Source organism: Triplophysa dalaica, chromosome 10 (genome assembly GCF_015846415.1).
Source record: "Triplophysa dalaica isolate WHDGS20190420 chromosome 10, ASM1584641v1, whole genome shotgun sequence".
NCBI lineage: Eukaryota > Metazoa > Chordata > Actinopteri > Cypriniformes > Nemacheilidae > Triplophysa > Triplophysa dalaica.
In genome coordinates this window covers 5,768,022-5,782,654 of record NC_079551.1, presented here as the reverse complement: position 1 = coordinate 5,782,654, position 14,633 = coordinate 5,768,022, and the positions used below count along the sequence as shown (strand labels likewise).

Below are 14,633 nucleotides of genomic sequence, written 5' to 3'. Positions count from 1 at the left end.
GCACACAAGATAACACTTTATCTGTCAAGTTTAATAAAATAACGGAAACATCTTTCAAACGTTATACTTATAACAGTGAACTCTTTAGAACATTTAATATATCTGGAAATAGGTACAGAGATGGGTGGGGAGATAACAAAAAATCTCAATTATGATTTTGTGGATTTCGGTTTTAAAAGCAGCTAACTTCACATTGTGTGAACCAGGGGTGCTCGGTGTTGCCATTGGAGATTTGTTTTTTTTTTCTGCAGAATCTAGATGAAACTTATGGAATACAGCTGCTTATTAAAGGCAAACATGTGTCCACACTGAAAGTGAAGCGACTTCGAATTGACTAGCTTTTGATTTTGTTGCGTCACTTTCTTTTTAATAGTATAGGACGTGTTGTTTTCTTGACCATTCAAATCAGGTAGGGATGCACAATATATAAATCACTCTTAAAAGGAAAGATTACAAAAAAATATTTTCTCAAATAATATATTATAATTGTATAATATATCTGATTTATTTTGTGAAAATAATCGACAGGTATGGAACAGAATTGGATCAATTTTTTTTGCGGAAAGCTAGATCTTTAAAGCAACACTGAACATCCCTGGTGTAACTCAAGTAAACATTCAATGTCAACAGTGCGCCTCACTGCCTTGGCTTTTAATACTCTTGAAATGGAAGAGATTCTGGGTCGGGGAGAGATGGGGATGCGCTCTCTTCAGGAGGTGAAGCAGTCCAGCGAGTCCAGAGAAAGAAACACGTCTGCTTTGCAACGAAACGTGCTCGAACCGTCTTGAACCAGCTCACAGCTCTGCAGGTTCGGAGAAATGTCCTTTACGCAAATTGCCTGTTAAGAAAAATGCATCACAGTTTACAGTAACGCACAGTCCATGCGTATCTCGCAATGCAAATATTTACTGAAGTCTGTACTATCTATTAAAAGTAAAAACAGCGGGATTAACAATAAAAAGTTGTATTGCTTAAATATAAAATTACAAAAAATTAATTGAAAGGTGAACATCTCACAATCCCGTGCGTAAAGTTCTCGTTTGAAAGTTATTTATTGATGGAGAGCTACACTTTTTGTGTATATCTTTTAAATGTTTTCATTATGATAATTTAAAGTTAATGATATTTCATAGCGACGTCTGTTTTTCGTTGAAATACTGCCTTCAGATTTGATGTCAAAGGATTCTGAACACGTTACCAAACATGTGGCTACACAAAACGTCGCGTAATAGATGAAGTACACCTGCATTATGGTTAACCTAGTATTATTATTACATTTTAACAATAATATAACGGATCTGTTAAGCAATATTTGATAGAACGTTAATAAGTTAAAGTGTTATATATGGAAACGTCATGAAACTGATATGCAATGTTCCTTAACTATTGATACCTCTGGTTAGATGATAAAAACATTTGGTTGATTACTTATTAGCTAGTAAAACATTTTTGCAAGTATACCGCAAAAAATACCATGTTTTTAAGGACTGAAGTTTGTCTGCTGCTTAAATCGGGCATCACGTTGTTGGAGATGCCGGGGGTCTCGCTGCTGTCCAGCGATGAATCTGTCTCAGACCTGCGCACGTACGGTGATCTCCGGATCCCGGACAACAAACCAGAAGCTCTCCCGACGGAATAATAACTCGGACCGGTAGACTGCTTGTACCAGGCTTCTGTAGGTTGACAGGAGATGAGTATAGAAACAGCCACGAACACCAGCAGAGATCTGACGGACCGCTCCATTACGCACACCACAATGCGCACTTGACCCAAAAGCGTGTTATGATCTTTGTCGTCTCGTAGCTTTTTGACTGAGTGGTCTCCACGTCCGGAGTTTTTATAGACCCCTAGAAGTCGTGACTCGTTCGTCATTACACCACCAGATGATTCATATTTCCGGCCAATAGGATCGATCTGCGCGCCTTTGAGCGTTTGGAGACGGTTGGAGACCCTTTAACGTCAAGCAGATGTGATGGGTGACGAGTTAATATCTTCTCTCTGTCACCATGGCTGTCTATTTTGATCAATAAACGTCTTTCTGGCGTGACACCATAAGATGAAAAATAGCAAATCCCGTGCGTTAAAACGCACAGATGGATTAATCTGAAAAGAACTTGTTTTTTTTCCGTTAATACTTTCAGTAGAATATGAATAAATACTGTTATTAAGCAATTAATTAAGGAGATATATACATTAGTAGTACATTTTGACAAATATATAAATAACCAAAGTATCCAATCAAATATTTGGTCATTATAAAGGATAGGACAGAATCTGAATTTATATTCAGTCTCATTAAAGAATTATTAAAATATTGACTAATTGATTTATCTGTAATTACCAGTTTGAACAACAGGACACTTTATTGCCAAACATTTCTAAATAATTCAAAAGACCCGAGGGCAAATAAAAGTAGGAGCCTTTAGAGTGCCATACATTTTAAAACATAAAAAAAATGTTTATTAGCATTTTTGTTACAAAAAAGAAACAACCTAAAAAATAAAACAGTCCCATGAAACCAATTAGAACTATTATTAAAAACACAAACAGTCTTGTATGAGTTCAGGTTTCATAGCCCGTTGTAGAGTGGCCTGCACTCTGGTTCCAGTTTCGCCTCCAGAACCGCGTCCGGCTCGCACACCCACGGATCCTCTGTGCGCCACTGCCACTTAAGCAGCTGAGCTCTCAGGCTCTCCAAAACCTGAGCGTAGGCCGGATCCCCCGCCAAATTCCTCCTCTCCGACGGATCCGAGCATGTGTCAAAAAGTTCCCATCTCTCTCTGTAGTAGTACTCATTTAGAGTCTTAAACCAGCCTGTGGGCTGACACGTCCGGGTACGGTTTAACAGATCCTGGAATGTTGGGGATACGTAGAAATCCTGGTCTATAGGGAAGGGCATACGGTAATGCATGTTGTGCAGGAGTCTGTAGGGACCCTGGTGGACGGAGCGCATCGGGTAGTACATGGTGACCTCGTGAAGACTCTGACTGGCGTAGACCGTGACCCAGGCGGGCTCCGAGATCAGGGCTGGGAGGAGAGAGCGACCGGTCAGCTGTACCGGATCGACACCAGAGATGCTGTAAGATGGATACGGTAGGGACAACCAGTCCAGAATGGTGGGTGTGATGTCTGGGGATAAATAAAGTGTATTTTTATATGTGAATCATTCAGATCGTGAGTTTTTTGAATATGTGCAACTTTAGTTCTAATCTGTCATTCTCCTCTGTTCAATACTTAATCTTGGTAAATGGATACAGCAAGTGATTTATAAGACTTGTAGCATCATCTAGTGGTAAAAACGAGGTATGGCAGAACTCATGAAGCCATGATCTTTGCGCTCCTAAGCTGCAGTCGCTTTTGCATTAAAAGCCAAATGCACAAAAATCATTCAATGTCAGATTTGAACATTCTTACCCAAGAGACTGACGTAGGCCTGGCTGATCTGTCCCTGGCGCTGCCGGTGTTCAGGTGAGGAGATCAGCATGGGTTCCTTCACACCCGAGCCGTACAGGTTGGTGCGGCCATTGGGAAACGGAATTCCATTATCCGAGCTATAGATTACCAAAGTGTCGTTTTCATATCCGGCGTCTCGTAGTTCTTGCAGAACCAGACCGATACCTTACAAACCAAACCGATACCAGATAAACATCAATTTGTTCATAACAAACATGCATTTTGAAATGTAGTCAACGTAAAGGTGAAAAAGAAACCTTGGTCCAGTCTGCTAACTGTAGTGTATTGTGCTGCAATGTCCGCCCTGGCTGCAGGTGTGTCGGGAATAAAATCAGGAACCTGGAAAACAGGACGTCCGAGATGATTTTCAACTTCAAGATTGAAAAATATATGATTTTAATATCTATTAGATAATGGAGTCTAAAACAAAATAGGCAAGATCTTCTTGTTTTACCTTGACCTGGTCTGGAGTGTAATACTTGGGCTCCCAATCCGGAATCCTCCCCATCCCGCTCTCTCCGTTCCCGAACTTCTCGCAGAACGCTCCGTACTGCGGCTGGGAGTGACCGCAGCGATGGGGATCATGAAAAGCCACGTAAAGGAAGAACGGAGGCTCCTCGTTTGCCTCCCCGCTCCGCTCCCTTTGGCTCTGGAAGAACTTCCGAACGAGAAGTTTGATCTTGGTGATATTTCGACCCACCTGCAGCACGGAATTGGTCTCCTCCGTGTAGGCGAAGTCGAATAGGTATACGGGTCCCGGCCCCACGTGTTTCTTCCCGATGATACCTTTCCAAAGAAGTGCACATTTTATGAATACACATTTAGGTTTTTTTTACAAAGCTCCAATGATCTCAATCGCACCTGTGCGGATGTTGGCTTCTTTTAGCAGGAGAGGGAGACTCCGCACTCCATCGAATGAGTTAAAGTGATGGACTCCCTGATGAAGACCATACATCCCATTCTGATGCTGTGGATCAGAATGAAAGATTAAAACATGTTCGTGCAGCACAGGACAGCGTTCGCCCGCAGCTTACCTGCGGGAGGCCGGTCAGGATAGTGGACCGACTTGGAGAGCAGCTACTGACGGTGGTGAAGGCGTTCTTGAAGATTAAACTGCGCTGAGACAGAGCTCGAAGATGAGGTGTCTGGACCACGGTGTTGTTGTAAACATCCGTCTCGAACCCGGCATCATCAGCTGCGACATAACATATGATGTTATCACTTAACAAACGAATAGTATTGAGTAACATTAGTTCACATTAACTCACAATTATTAATATTCATCAACATGTTGCTCAATTGCTCATTCATGTTAGTTCATCGAATAATGTTAACATTGAATTTGATTTTTTTTATTAAATGTTACAATTTACATTAAATAAGATTAATAAATGCTGTAGTATTGCTGTGAAGTATTGTTAGTTTAGTTTAGCTAACTTGAAATGAAGTCAAAGGAAGAAAACTAATCTTGTAAAGTGTTACCCATAAATTAAGTGACATTTATTCATAAAAAGCTTTAACAACACGAATAATAAAACATGAAAACATACAGTACGTCAGTATTAATAAAGTACATTTTCAGGAGGCCTAACATTACATACCAATGATCAAAAGAACATTTCTTCTGCTGTGTCCAACTCCACAACAAACCAAGACGCAAAACAGACGCCATGAAAATAAAAAACTCAGCATTTTGGCGTCATTTGCTCAATAAAAAAGTTTTACTGCAAACGAAACAATCAGCAGAACTTGTTTACAATGAACTTCCGCCATGTGAGTCAAGCACATGACCAAGATCAGCTGACGCGAAGCAGCGGCCAATCACCTCGCTGCATTGCGAGTGACGTCATTGTAAACCGCGTTACACGTCGCGGTGTTCAGATTTAACACATTTATTTTTTGTAATGCTTTCGTGTATCTTTACATTTCGGTCGAAATATGGGATTTCATGAGCGGGACTTTACACCGGCTTGAAAAGGTCTGAATATTTCACGTCATTCACGGTTTAAACATGTCGCTGGTACATTGTAAAACATTGTATTTAAAGTATTGTTTATTATTATTGTTATTCATATTGTGTGTGATAAGTGCTCGCGTCTTTGTGTACAATGTGATTCAATGTTGTGCATCATAATATCATGGGACACATATCCGGTTTGAGATCTTTTTAGTACCATTGTTTATGGATTGTGTACAAGTATACTATAGTATTTACTACAATTGTATTATTGTAGTACAATTACTAAATAGTAGTGTTTTCGAAATATTGAAATATACTGAAGTATTACTTAAGTGAATTGATTCCCTAAAAAGTAGTTAAGTTAATTGAGTAATTACTAGTAATACAGTTATTAATACAATAGACTACATTATTAAGAAAATTTACTGCAGTTCACTATAGTAAATGCTATAAAGTAAAGTATACTACAGGATTTCTAATGTGTGCATAATGCAAGCAAGATCATGTTTAAAATACATTTAATGTACACATACTCATACATGTATTATATGTATACATTATGGCAGTGGTTCTCAAAATGGGGTCCCAAGATAGTTCATATAGAATATAGAAATATCGAAATTTGTCATAAATGTTATGCAATCAAACATCAGAAAAATAACACCATCATTCAAAAGAATTCAGGATTGTAAAGCTGAATATGTTTTTGGTTTAATTAAAGTGTTAAGATTAAGTCTTTATTTGGGGGGCAAAAAAGCGATCCACTCTACTCTTCACAAAGTGATCTTACGACAAAATACGTTTGAGAACCAACGCATTATGGTAGTACTTGTTGTACCACGTTTAATTTGTGCCTTAGAAATAAACAAACATATGTACTACATGTCATAACAATGTTGTTAAAATACGAAATTATTAATGGGACAAAAATAGATTGATCTTTTTTAAGCACTTCTTTTGTGTGTTAAGGGAAGATATGTTTTATTTTAAGATCAGACACACAGTCTGCAGTGTCCAAATCTTGTGATTCATAGTCACACTTAGTTTGTTATGTGTGTTATATCATTAAATTAATATTGTCCTGTAGTTTAAAAAGTTCAGAACGTTTGTTATTATACTAACTACAACCTTACATTGTCTATAGGTGTACATTAAAGGCACTGTTATGGAGAAAACGGATCTACATTTTCGGATCTAAGATTTTGACCACCTCATGGCTCAGAGGAACTTGTCACATTATGGGATCCCAAATTGCTCCAATGATCCCTCTCTTCTGCCTGCACTCTAAATGCAGGATCATTATCTCGTGATGTACTCTATTCATAGTTTTATGCAAAATTAAACCAATTTTAACCTAATACAACTAAACATTGGAGGACCTGCTTTCATTAAAGTCAGATTCACACGATCCATTAGATGTGAATTGTGATGGAGTCACTAACAGGTGGAAGCTCACCTGCCCTCTGCTTGTATGGCACCCTGCGCACCTGTTTCCCCATCCTCACCTGGCTGCCCAGGTACAACCTCACTTGGCTGAAGATGGACCTGATCGCTGGTCTAACCGTGGGCCTTACCGTGGTTCCTCAAGCCCTGGCTTACGCAGCGGTGGCTGGTTTACCTGTGCAGGTAAGAACGTGTGGTGTGTGTACGAGTCTCTTTTTTTATCGTTCTAGGAACCTGCAGCTATACGACATCTGGTCTTGTTTTGTTTTGCAGTACGGTTTGTATTCTGCTTTTATGGGCGGCTTCATCTATTGTATATTTGGCTCATCTAAAGACATCACGCTGGGTCCCACGGCCATCATGTCCCTGCTGTGTTCCTCATATATTGACGGAGACCCCGTTTTCGCCGTTGTGCTCACGCTGTTGTGCGGGGTTATTCAAACAGGAATGGCTCTGCTGAGGTTGGGTAAGATCGGGTTCTCTCATTGGTTAAAAAAAATGTAGTCCGTTGTTACTGTATACTTAGTTATGCTTTTGAAGTATATATATACATATATATATGTGTTTTTTTGTGTACAAATCTTTGATCAGATCTCTCTGCTTGAATATGATAGTGAAAGTTGCTCATCTAACTCATCTCTCACATTCGTTTCTTACTACTAATTCATATAATTTTGACTGGATTCAGTTGTAGTTTTGTTGTAGGTGTATTATAACAACATTGAAGCCGAAGAGAAAGTTGTCATCTGTCTGTAAATCAGAACGGCATTGTAAACAGGAAGTTGATGGTTTCATTACTGTCACACATCGGATTGTATTACTTCCTGTTTTATTTCCTGCGAAAGGAAGGAATCTCTGTAGTCGCCCATTAAAATACCGAACGCCAGCTGTTTTGAAAAATGTGTTGGTTTCAATAACAGTAACAACAGCAAAAATGATTTAAGTGTCTGTTTAATGTACACACACAAAATGCATTTAAAGAGACAGTTCACCAGAAAGTGAAAATTCTGTCATCATTTTTTACTCTATAGAAGGCTATAGAAATGACTTTGTTCTGACGGACACAAAAGAAGATATTTTGAAGAACGTGGGAAATCCTTTCTGGGGCACCATTGATAACTGTAACTGATGACAGGAGTAAATTATGACGGAATAAAAAATTAAAATAAAAAGTTTCTGAAAAACACTGTGTTCAGACATTACATTGAAATTAAACTGTTTAAACTCATCAGTGTGAATTGTAACTCAATTCAGAATAAATAACCAGAAATGCGCCATAATCTTTCATCAAAATGTACCAATTTGCTCCGCCTCTGAAACGCTTTTGAATGTTTGCCGATGTCACCAAGACCTCTTTGAACCTCTCACAGCGATTGTTTTTTTATTAAGCACGATTCTGATTCATATTCTGTGTTTTACAAAGGGTTTCTTTTGGACTTCATCTCTTATCCGGTAATAAAAGGATTTACCTGCGCCGCCGCAGTCATCATTGGTTTTGGCCAGGTGAAGGTAAGTCTCATGAGAAGGTTAATTTAATGTTCTCTTAAGGTTTTATTTAGTGAATTTGACTTGTTTTAAAAGATGTTTGGGTTGCTACGTACTTTCTCAATGTCTCGCTTCCTTCAGAACATTCTAGGTCTGAAGGACATCCCACAGAGCTTCGTTCTGCAGGTGTACTACACCTTTCACAAGATACCAGAGGCCAGGTGAGCAGCCATGTGCTTTTCAAACTTATTTACCAAGCATAGAGAGCAAATGACCGATATGACATATATGTTCTTGTTCCTCAGAGTAGGAGATGTGGTTCTGGGTCTGTGCTGTCTTTTCGTCCTGGTCACGTTGAAAATGATGATGACTTCTCTGGGTTCTGCTGAGGATGAAGCCCCTCGCCTCCAGCGAACGGCCAGAGGCCTGGTGTGGAGTTTAGCCACGAGTGAGAGCGCCAAAATCCCATCTGCGTTCACGTGACTGTGAATATATAGTTTGATTGACAGATATTTTGTGCACGCAGTTCGGAACGCGCTAGTTGTGATAGCGGCGACGGCTGTCGCGTACTCCGCGGAGGTCGCGGGAAGCCATTTCTTCAGTCTGACTGGGAAATCGGCCAAAGGCCTCCCGCCTTTCGAAGCCCCGCCCCTTTCAGAGATAGCCAATGGCACGGTTATTACATTCAGAGATATTGCAAAGGTGAGTTCCAAAGTAGTACTAAATTAGTATACATATTGAATCAAGTAAAATAGTGTTGGTTAGTATATGGTATTATATGTAGGATGGTCAACTGACCATAATTTATGATAATTTATTCCATATCATAAACTAGACTACGTGTGAGATTCTTCTGTTTATTTTTCTTGCTATTTTACTAAATTCCAAGTCATCAATGGCTTAATTAATGTAGAATTTTGCCCATCCTCGGACGTCAATATTGACAAATCAGATGTATTTTCAGGATTTGGGCGGCGGCCTGGCTGTCATTCCTTTAATGGGCGTCCTGGAAAGCATTGCTATTGCCAAAGCGTTTGGTAAGTACGTATTTCACTGCTTGGCTTTCTGACATCATTTATTCACCATCATCTCATTGAAAACCTGTATATGACTCTTTATTCAGTGGAAGACGATAGAAGATATTTTGAGAAATGCCTCTGTGGTTTTGTGTCCATACAATGGAAGTCAAAGGGGGTCAATGTTGTTTGGTTACCAACGTTCTTCAAAATACTTCTTTTGAGTTTGAAATGACACGAGGGTGAAAAAAGGATGACAGAATGATTATTTTTGAGTGAATTTAACTTAAATTTGAAACTTTAACAATAAAAGCCATTTTACTGTAGTGAGACGTCACTTTTTCTGCAGGTAGCAAGAACAACTACCGAATTGATGCCAACCAAGAGCTCTTTGCCATCGGTAAGTGTTTCCCTGATGTATCAAAATATTAGCGCTGCACGGAAATCATTCACACCATAACTGATGTTTCTGCAGGTCTCACAAACATCATGGGCTCATTTGTGTCGGCTTACCCTGTCACGGGCAGTTTCGGAAGGTCTGTGAGTCTGTTTCACATATTTAAAGGGATATTTAACCCAAAAAATTCTGTCATCATTTACTCAGCTTCAAGTTGTTCCAAACCTGTATGAATTTCTTATTTCTGCTAAACAGGAAGATATTCGGAAGAATGTCAGTAAACGAACAGATCTAGTCCCCCATTTACTGCCAAAGTAGGTGAAACAAATTCTATAGGTGTTAAGGGGTGATGAGATCTGTTTGGTTAATGACATTCCTCCAAATATCTTCCTTTGTGTTTAGCAGAACAAAAAAATCATACAGGTTTGGAACAATCTGAGGGGGGATACATTTTCGTTATTTGACACAAAAGATATCTTTATTTTACAAAGAAATATGCAGCATTTGAGAAATAATAAAAGGGCAGTTGTTCATTTCTAATTTGCCTCAATTCATTGTGTAAAAAAAGTTATTAGTTACATCCCTAACTGCTACACAAAAGTAAACTTTTTGAGTTTTTAGATGATTTTTTTTAAAGTTCACTTGCTTTTGTTTTTCTGTGTTTGTGAATGTTTTACACCCTTGTTGTGTGTTTTTCCCACAGAACAGCAGTAAATTCTCAAAGCGGCGTATGTACACCTGCGGGCGGTGTGGTAACAGGTAAGATATACTTTGTATGCTTTGTAATGTTTGTGTAAAATATTTGAAGTGCTTAATGTTTTCTCTTTGCAGGTGTCATCGTTCTGTTGTCATTGGCATTTCTTATGCCGCTGTTCTTCTACATTCCCAAAGCTTCACTTGCTGCTGTCATAATATGTGCTGTCAGCCCCATGGTTGACTTTCGGGTGCCTGTTCAGCTCTGGAGAGTCAAGAGTTAGTGCTTCTTTTAATATAGATTGTATATTTTTAACTTTGCGTTTTGTTTATTGAAATTGCTTATCTTTTGTTCTTTCCTCTATGTTTTGCAGAACTTGACCTACTGCCCTTCCTGGTGACGTTTTTGATCAGTTTCTGGGAGATACAGTATGGCATCGTGGGAGGCGTGGTCGTGTCCGTGTTTATTTTGCTATACATTGTGGCCAGGCCTAAAGTAAAGGTGAGGGTTACGCCATTTATGAAATTATCCCCTGAAGACCATTTATAATGTAAACCAAGGTCAGACGCAGGCGTCCGGTCTGTGTTGGGTTATAATAAATTTTATATTTAATTTATATGAATATAGATTTTTATAGTATATTAATTGTATTAAATTATATTAGCACTACTTAAATTATTGATTCTTTGCGGAGGTCTACCAGAAGTTAAGTTCATCCCATATAACATTTATTCATGTTGTAGTCGCTGAAACTATCTATACCAAAAGTGTATCATTTATATTATATTTATATATATTATTTATATAATTTTCATGATCATTTTCAACTCTCTCTCTCTATCTGACCCGTAGAATAAAACAAGCTGCTTTTACTGTACTGTCCCTTTAAGACTCATTTATGTCATCGACTTCTGTTATGATTGGTGGACCTTTTGTACCTCCGTAATTCGCACAGTTGAATAAATGACCTAAAAATAAGCTTTTGGTTTCAAAAGTACGATTATCGCAGATTCAACATTTATATTTGATAAAAGTTTTAATCTTGGTTTTATTCTCCAGTGTAAATGTTTCGGAGATTCTGTTAATTGCCTACAAATTTTGGGTATTTTTTACTTTCATTATTTAGGCACTGCAGCTGCTTTTATCTGTAAAAACATTTTTTTTGAAAACACTTTTTTTAGGGAAATTTATCCGGATTTTTTACCGTAACTTTAAAAAAAATAGTCTGGCAACCACAGCTGGCAGAAAGTGTTTGTAACAAAAAAATGTTTTTGTGGTGTGTCTGTGTCACAAGGTTTCGGATAACGGCGTTGTGGTCCTGGAGTTGGACAGCGGGCTGAATTTTCCTGTGACTGAACATCTGAGCAGGATTGTCTACACACATGCGCTTCACGGTGAGACATATTTATATATACTTTACTTTATATAAATATACTCTATATATATAAAAAAGTATATATATGTATATGTATATATATATATATATACATGTATATATATATATATCTATATATATATATATATATATATATATATATATACTTTTTTTCCCCCTTTATTTTTCCAAGAGGTCATGTCCTTGACTGCTGTTTTTCGGTATTTTATTGTTTTAGCGTCTCCGCCGCGATGTGTGGTTCTAGACTGTTCTCATGTCAGCTGTATAGACTACACTGTTGTGCATGAACTTGAAGAACTTCTTCATCAGTTTGAACACAGAGGAACTTCACTAGTCTTTGCCGGACTGAAGGTAGTCAAGATATACAGTATATATGTATAGATATACAAATACATTTATTGATTCATCTCATGTTTATGTTCTTGTATGTTTACTCTCTCTCTCTCTCTCTCTCTCTCTCAGCCTTCAGTTTTAAAGGTGCTGTTGACAGCTGAACTGCCTGCTTTCAGACAAACTGACAGTATAGACGAGGCACTACAACTATTGACAGAACCCTCTTATTATGACCAGCAATCCTGACAACCAATCACTTACAAGAACAGAAACCGTTCCGCCCTCTCTCAGCCAATCAGCTGATCACCTCTCTGACCAATCACATCTCAGGAAACAAGTCACTAATACAAAAGTTACGTTTAAGAGTTTATAACCAAATTCATTTTTTTGCACTATCAAGAGAGCTTTTAAAGTCATAATAGCTATTTCTTTCAACTTTTTTGTATTTTTTCTAAATCATGTTCATAATGTTGTGACTGCAATATTAACATGCACTTATTTACACTAGAATTAGAAACCTTCGTAAGCACTAAAATCAGGTTTTTAGATCTGAATGGATTACAAGTGAAGCGTTCTGGACTATATAAGCAGTACTGTAATGTCTGTTTTCTGCAGTTCACAGCACTAAGAAGCATTAAGTCATATGTTTTGTCAGCTGCACAGCATTTGTAAGTTTACATTTTAATCTTGCGATGGAAACAGATTTGTTTTACTTTGTATTTAAGGCTGATTCATACTTTGTACTGGCAGATTTTGGACTGACCCAGATGAAATAGACTTTATAACTTGAACATTTGTCTTTCTATAATTCATTTAAGTGCCATTGTGTAGATGCACGAATCTGGTTATTAAAAATGGCATTTGGGTTTTTCGATACCTTTTATATAACATGGGTATATCAGAATGTGTTTTTTTATTTCAGGGTAGCTTTAAAACAAAATAACCCCCTGAATGAATGTAGTAATAAAGTGATTTGAGAATAAATGTCTGTTAGCTTTTTTAACAGCAGGGGGCGTATTTGAGGCTTTTTGTAGAGCATTACATTTAGTCATTTGGCAGACGCTTTCATCCAAAGCGACTCACAGATAAGGGAAACAACAACATTAAATTATATTATTTTGTTTTTAAGTCATTTTTCTTTAAGTAACTTGTGTGAGGAATGAAGTTTTGACTTGCTTAAAGAAGCATAAACTCTAATTACTTAACATTTATAATTCTCATCATCTGTGCAACCTCCAAATCCCAATAATTCTTAGTTTATCAGATGGCAAATGCAATAAATCTAAGCTTAAGCGCTTAAAATGTATCGAAAAACCAAAGGACAGTGATACTGTATATTCTGTACAAAACCCTTATCGCAACTTGAGTAAGTTTTATGATATGGTGTGGTTGTATGTTTGCTCTCTCAGTAAAGTGGCACACGCCCTGCTGAAGATAATAGACCCAACAGGTTTTTTTTTATTGTCACACCGCATGTTTGTTCCCCTACTGCAAACACTTCTTTTCCCTAGGCTGGAAAGACACGGATAACCCGAGAGACTTCATGGTAAACGTTTTATCTTGGTTCACTATTAATATGTTTAAATAATGTACATTTGAATATGGTTACAATGGCAGTTGTATTGGTTTTAATGGAAACTATAATGGTCTCTGTGGGATGTCTAATTGGTGGGATGTTATGTGGTGGATGGGAACCAATGGAACATTATTAAATCCTATACTGGAATAAAACCTAAAACACTCAACATACACCAATTTTGTACTGGTTTTGATGGTAAACATCTGATGGTCCCTAACTGAAGCTCTAATCATTTTGTTGTGGGGTCATTTAGGGTCTTAGTTGGGGTCACGTCACATACTGTGTGTGAAAAGTCCCACTAACTTAAAGCACACTGAATGAAGATCATAGCAGCTTTGTTTTGGCTGTTTTTAGAGGGCTGGCCTTCTCCGCTCTTGTGAAATTGCTGCGAGCAGACTCTCGCTCCACTGGGTCTCAATAGGGTGCAAATTTGGGGTGCCAAATATAGCAGGACGCCTTGCTAAATCTGAAGGTGAACTGTGAACTTATTTCACACGGTGCTGGAAGATCACATGAGGATTCTGCTGTGAGAATAAATTAAAAATTAAGACTGGGAGTGTTTGTTTAGAAACTCAAAAATGACATTGAACCATTTATTAGCCTTTATTAGTTTTGTAAACCTAGATATCGAGATTAAAGTCTTTTGAGATTGAATGAATGATTTTTACCTGATGGACAAACCATAAATGAATCATCCGTAATGTGGGGAGTCTAAAATAACCAAATAACCTGTACTACAACAACTCACCTTATCAAATTGTTACATAACAATATACATGTAAAATACGTCATACCCATATTATTATTAATTTAACTTTTTTAATTAACTTTTTTTCCACAAATACATTCATCTCTGTGTGCTGTGACGTAATGCAAT

The 14,633-nt window shown here is 37.8% G+C and overlaps 3 protein-coding genes across 3 annotated transcripts; 1 reads left to right on the top strand and 2 right to left on the bottom strand.

Annotated features, from left to right (window-relative positions):
* Nucleotides 1-93: 93 nt before the first annotated feature.
* On the bottom strand, nucleotides 94-1,855 carry npb (neuropeptide B). Its single transcript, XM_056758949.1, has 2 exons — nucleotides 1,474-1,855; nucleotides 94-838 (listed from the first exon to the last, which is right to left on the bottom strand). Exons 1-2 carry the CDS (start codon nucleotides 1,741-1,743, stop codon nucleotides 710-712), a joined length of 399 nt encoding a protein of 132 aa, XP_056614927.1. The 5' UTR covers nucleotides 1,744-1,855; the 3' UTR covers nucleotides 94-709.
* A 578-nt stretch (nucleotides 1,856-2,433) lies between these two features.
* sgsh (N-sulfoglucosamine sulfohydrolase (sulfamidase)) lies at nucleotides 2,434-5,217 on the bottom strand. Its single transcript, XM_056758948.1, has 7 exons — nucleotides 5,055-5,217; nucleotides 4,488-4,648; nucleotides 4,315-4,420; nucleotides 3,908-4,239; nucleotides 3,711-3,792; nucleotides 3,415-3,618; nucleotides 2,434-3,129 (listed from the first exon to the last, which is right to left on the bottom strand). Exons 1-7 carry the CDS (start codon nucleotides 5,143-5,145, stop codon nucleotides 2,570-2,572), a joined length of 1,536 nt encoding a protein of 511 aa, XP_056614926.1. The 5' UTR covers nucleotides 5,146-5,217; the 3' UTR covers nucleotides 2,434-2,569.
* Nucleotides 5,218-5,297: 80 nt separating this feature from the next.
* Nucleotides 5,298-13,864, top strand: slc26a11 (solute carrier family 26 member 11). Its single transcript, XM_056759183.1, has 16 exons — nucleotides 5,298-5,431; nucleotides 6,558-7,039; nucleotides 7,130-7,322; nucleotides 8,280-8,365; nucleotides 8,483-8,562; nucleotides 8,647-8,789; nucleotides 8,868-9,043; nucleotides 9,306-9,378; nucleotides 9,707-9,757; nucleotides 9,833-9,893; nucleotides 10,458-10,513; nucleotides 10,586-10,726; nucleotides 10,822-10,949; nucleotides 11,743-11,842; nucleotides 12,062-12,195; nucleotides 12,307-13,864. Exons 2-16 carry the CDS (start codon nucleotides 6,842-6,844, stop codon nucleotides 12,421-12,423), a joined length of 1,737 nt encoding a protein of 578 aa, XP_056615161.1. The 5' UTR covers nucleotides 5,298-5,431; nucleotides 6,558-6,841; the 3' UTR covers nucleotides 12,424-13,864.
* Nucleotides 13,865-14,633: the final 769 nt, after the last annotated feature.

What these genes read in the sequence shown, in the direction of transcription:
- npb (XM_056758949.1), bottom strand. Translation starts at nt 1,743, where the DNA reads ATGGAGCGGTCCGTCAGATCTCTGCTGGTGTTCGTGGCTGTTTCTATA. An exon ending in CTTCAGTCCTTAAAAACATG is followed by an intron (nt 839 to 1,473) that starts GTATTTTTTGCG and finishes TTTTCTTAACAG; the next exon opens with GCAATTTGCGTAAAGGACAT.
- sgsh (XM_056758948.1), bottom strand. Translation starts at nt 5,145, where the DNA reads ATGCTGAGTTTTTTATTTTCATGGCGTCTGTTTTGCGTCTTGGTTTGT. An exon ending in AAATGTTCTTTTGATCATTG is followed by an intron (nt 4,649 to 5,054) that starts GTATGTAATGTT and finishes GTTATGTCGCAG; the next exon opens with CTGATGATGCCGGGTTCGAG. An exon ending in ACACTCCAGACCAGGTCAAG is followed by an intron (nt 3,793 to 3,907) that starts GTAAAACAAGAA and finishes CCTGTTTTCCAG; the next exon opens with GTTCCTGATTTTATTCCCGA.
- slc26a11 (XM_056759183.1), top strand. Translation starts at nt 6,842, where the DNA reads ATGGAGTCACTAACAGGTGGAAGCTCACCTGCCCTCTGCTTGTATGGC. An exon ending in CCAAGAGCTCTTTGCCATCG is followed by an intron (nt 9,758 to 9,832) that starts GTAAGTGTTTCC and finishes ATGTTTCTGCAG; the next exon opens with GTCTCACAAACATCATGGGC. An exon ending in CTACACACATGCGCTTCACG is followed by an intron (nt 11,843 to 12,061) that starts GTGAGACATATT and finishes TTATTGTTTTAG; the next exon opens with CGTCTCCGCCGCGATGTGTG.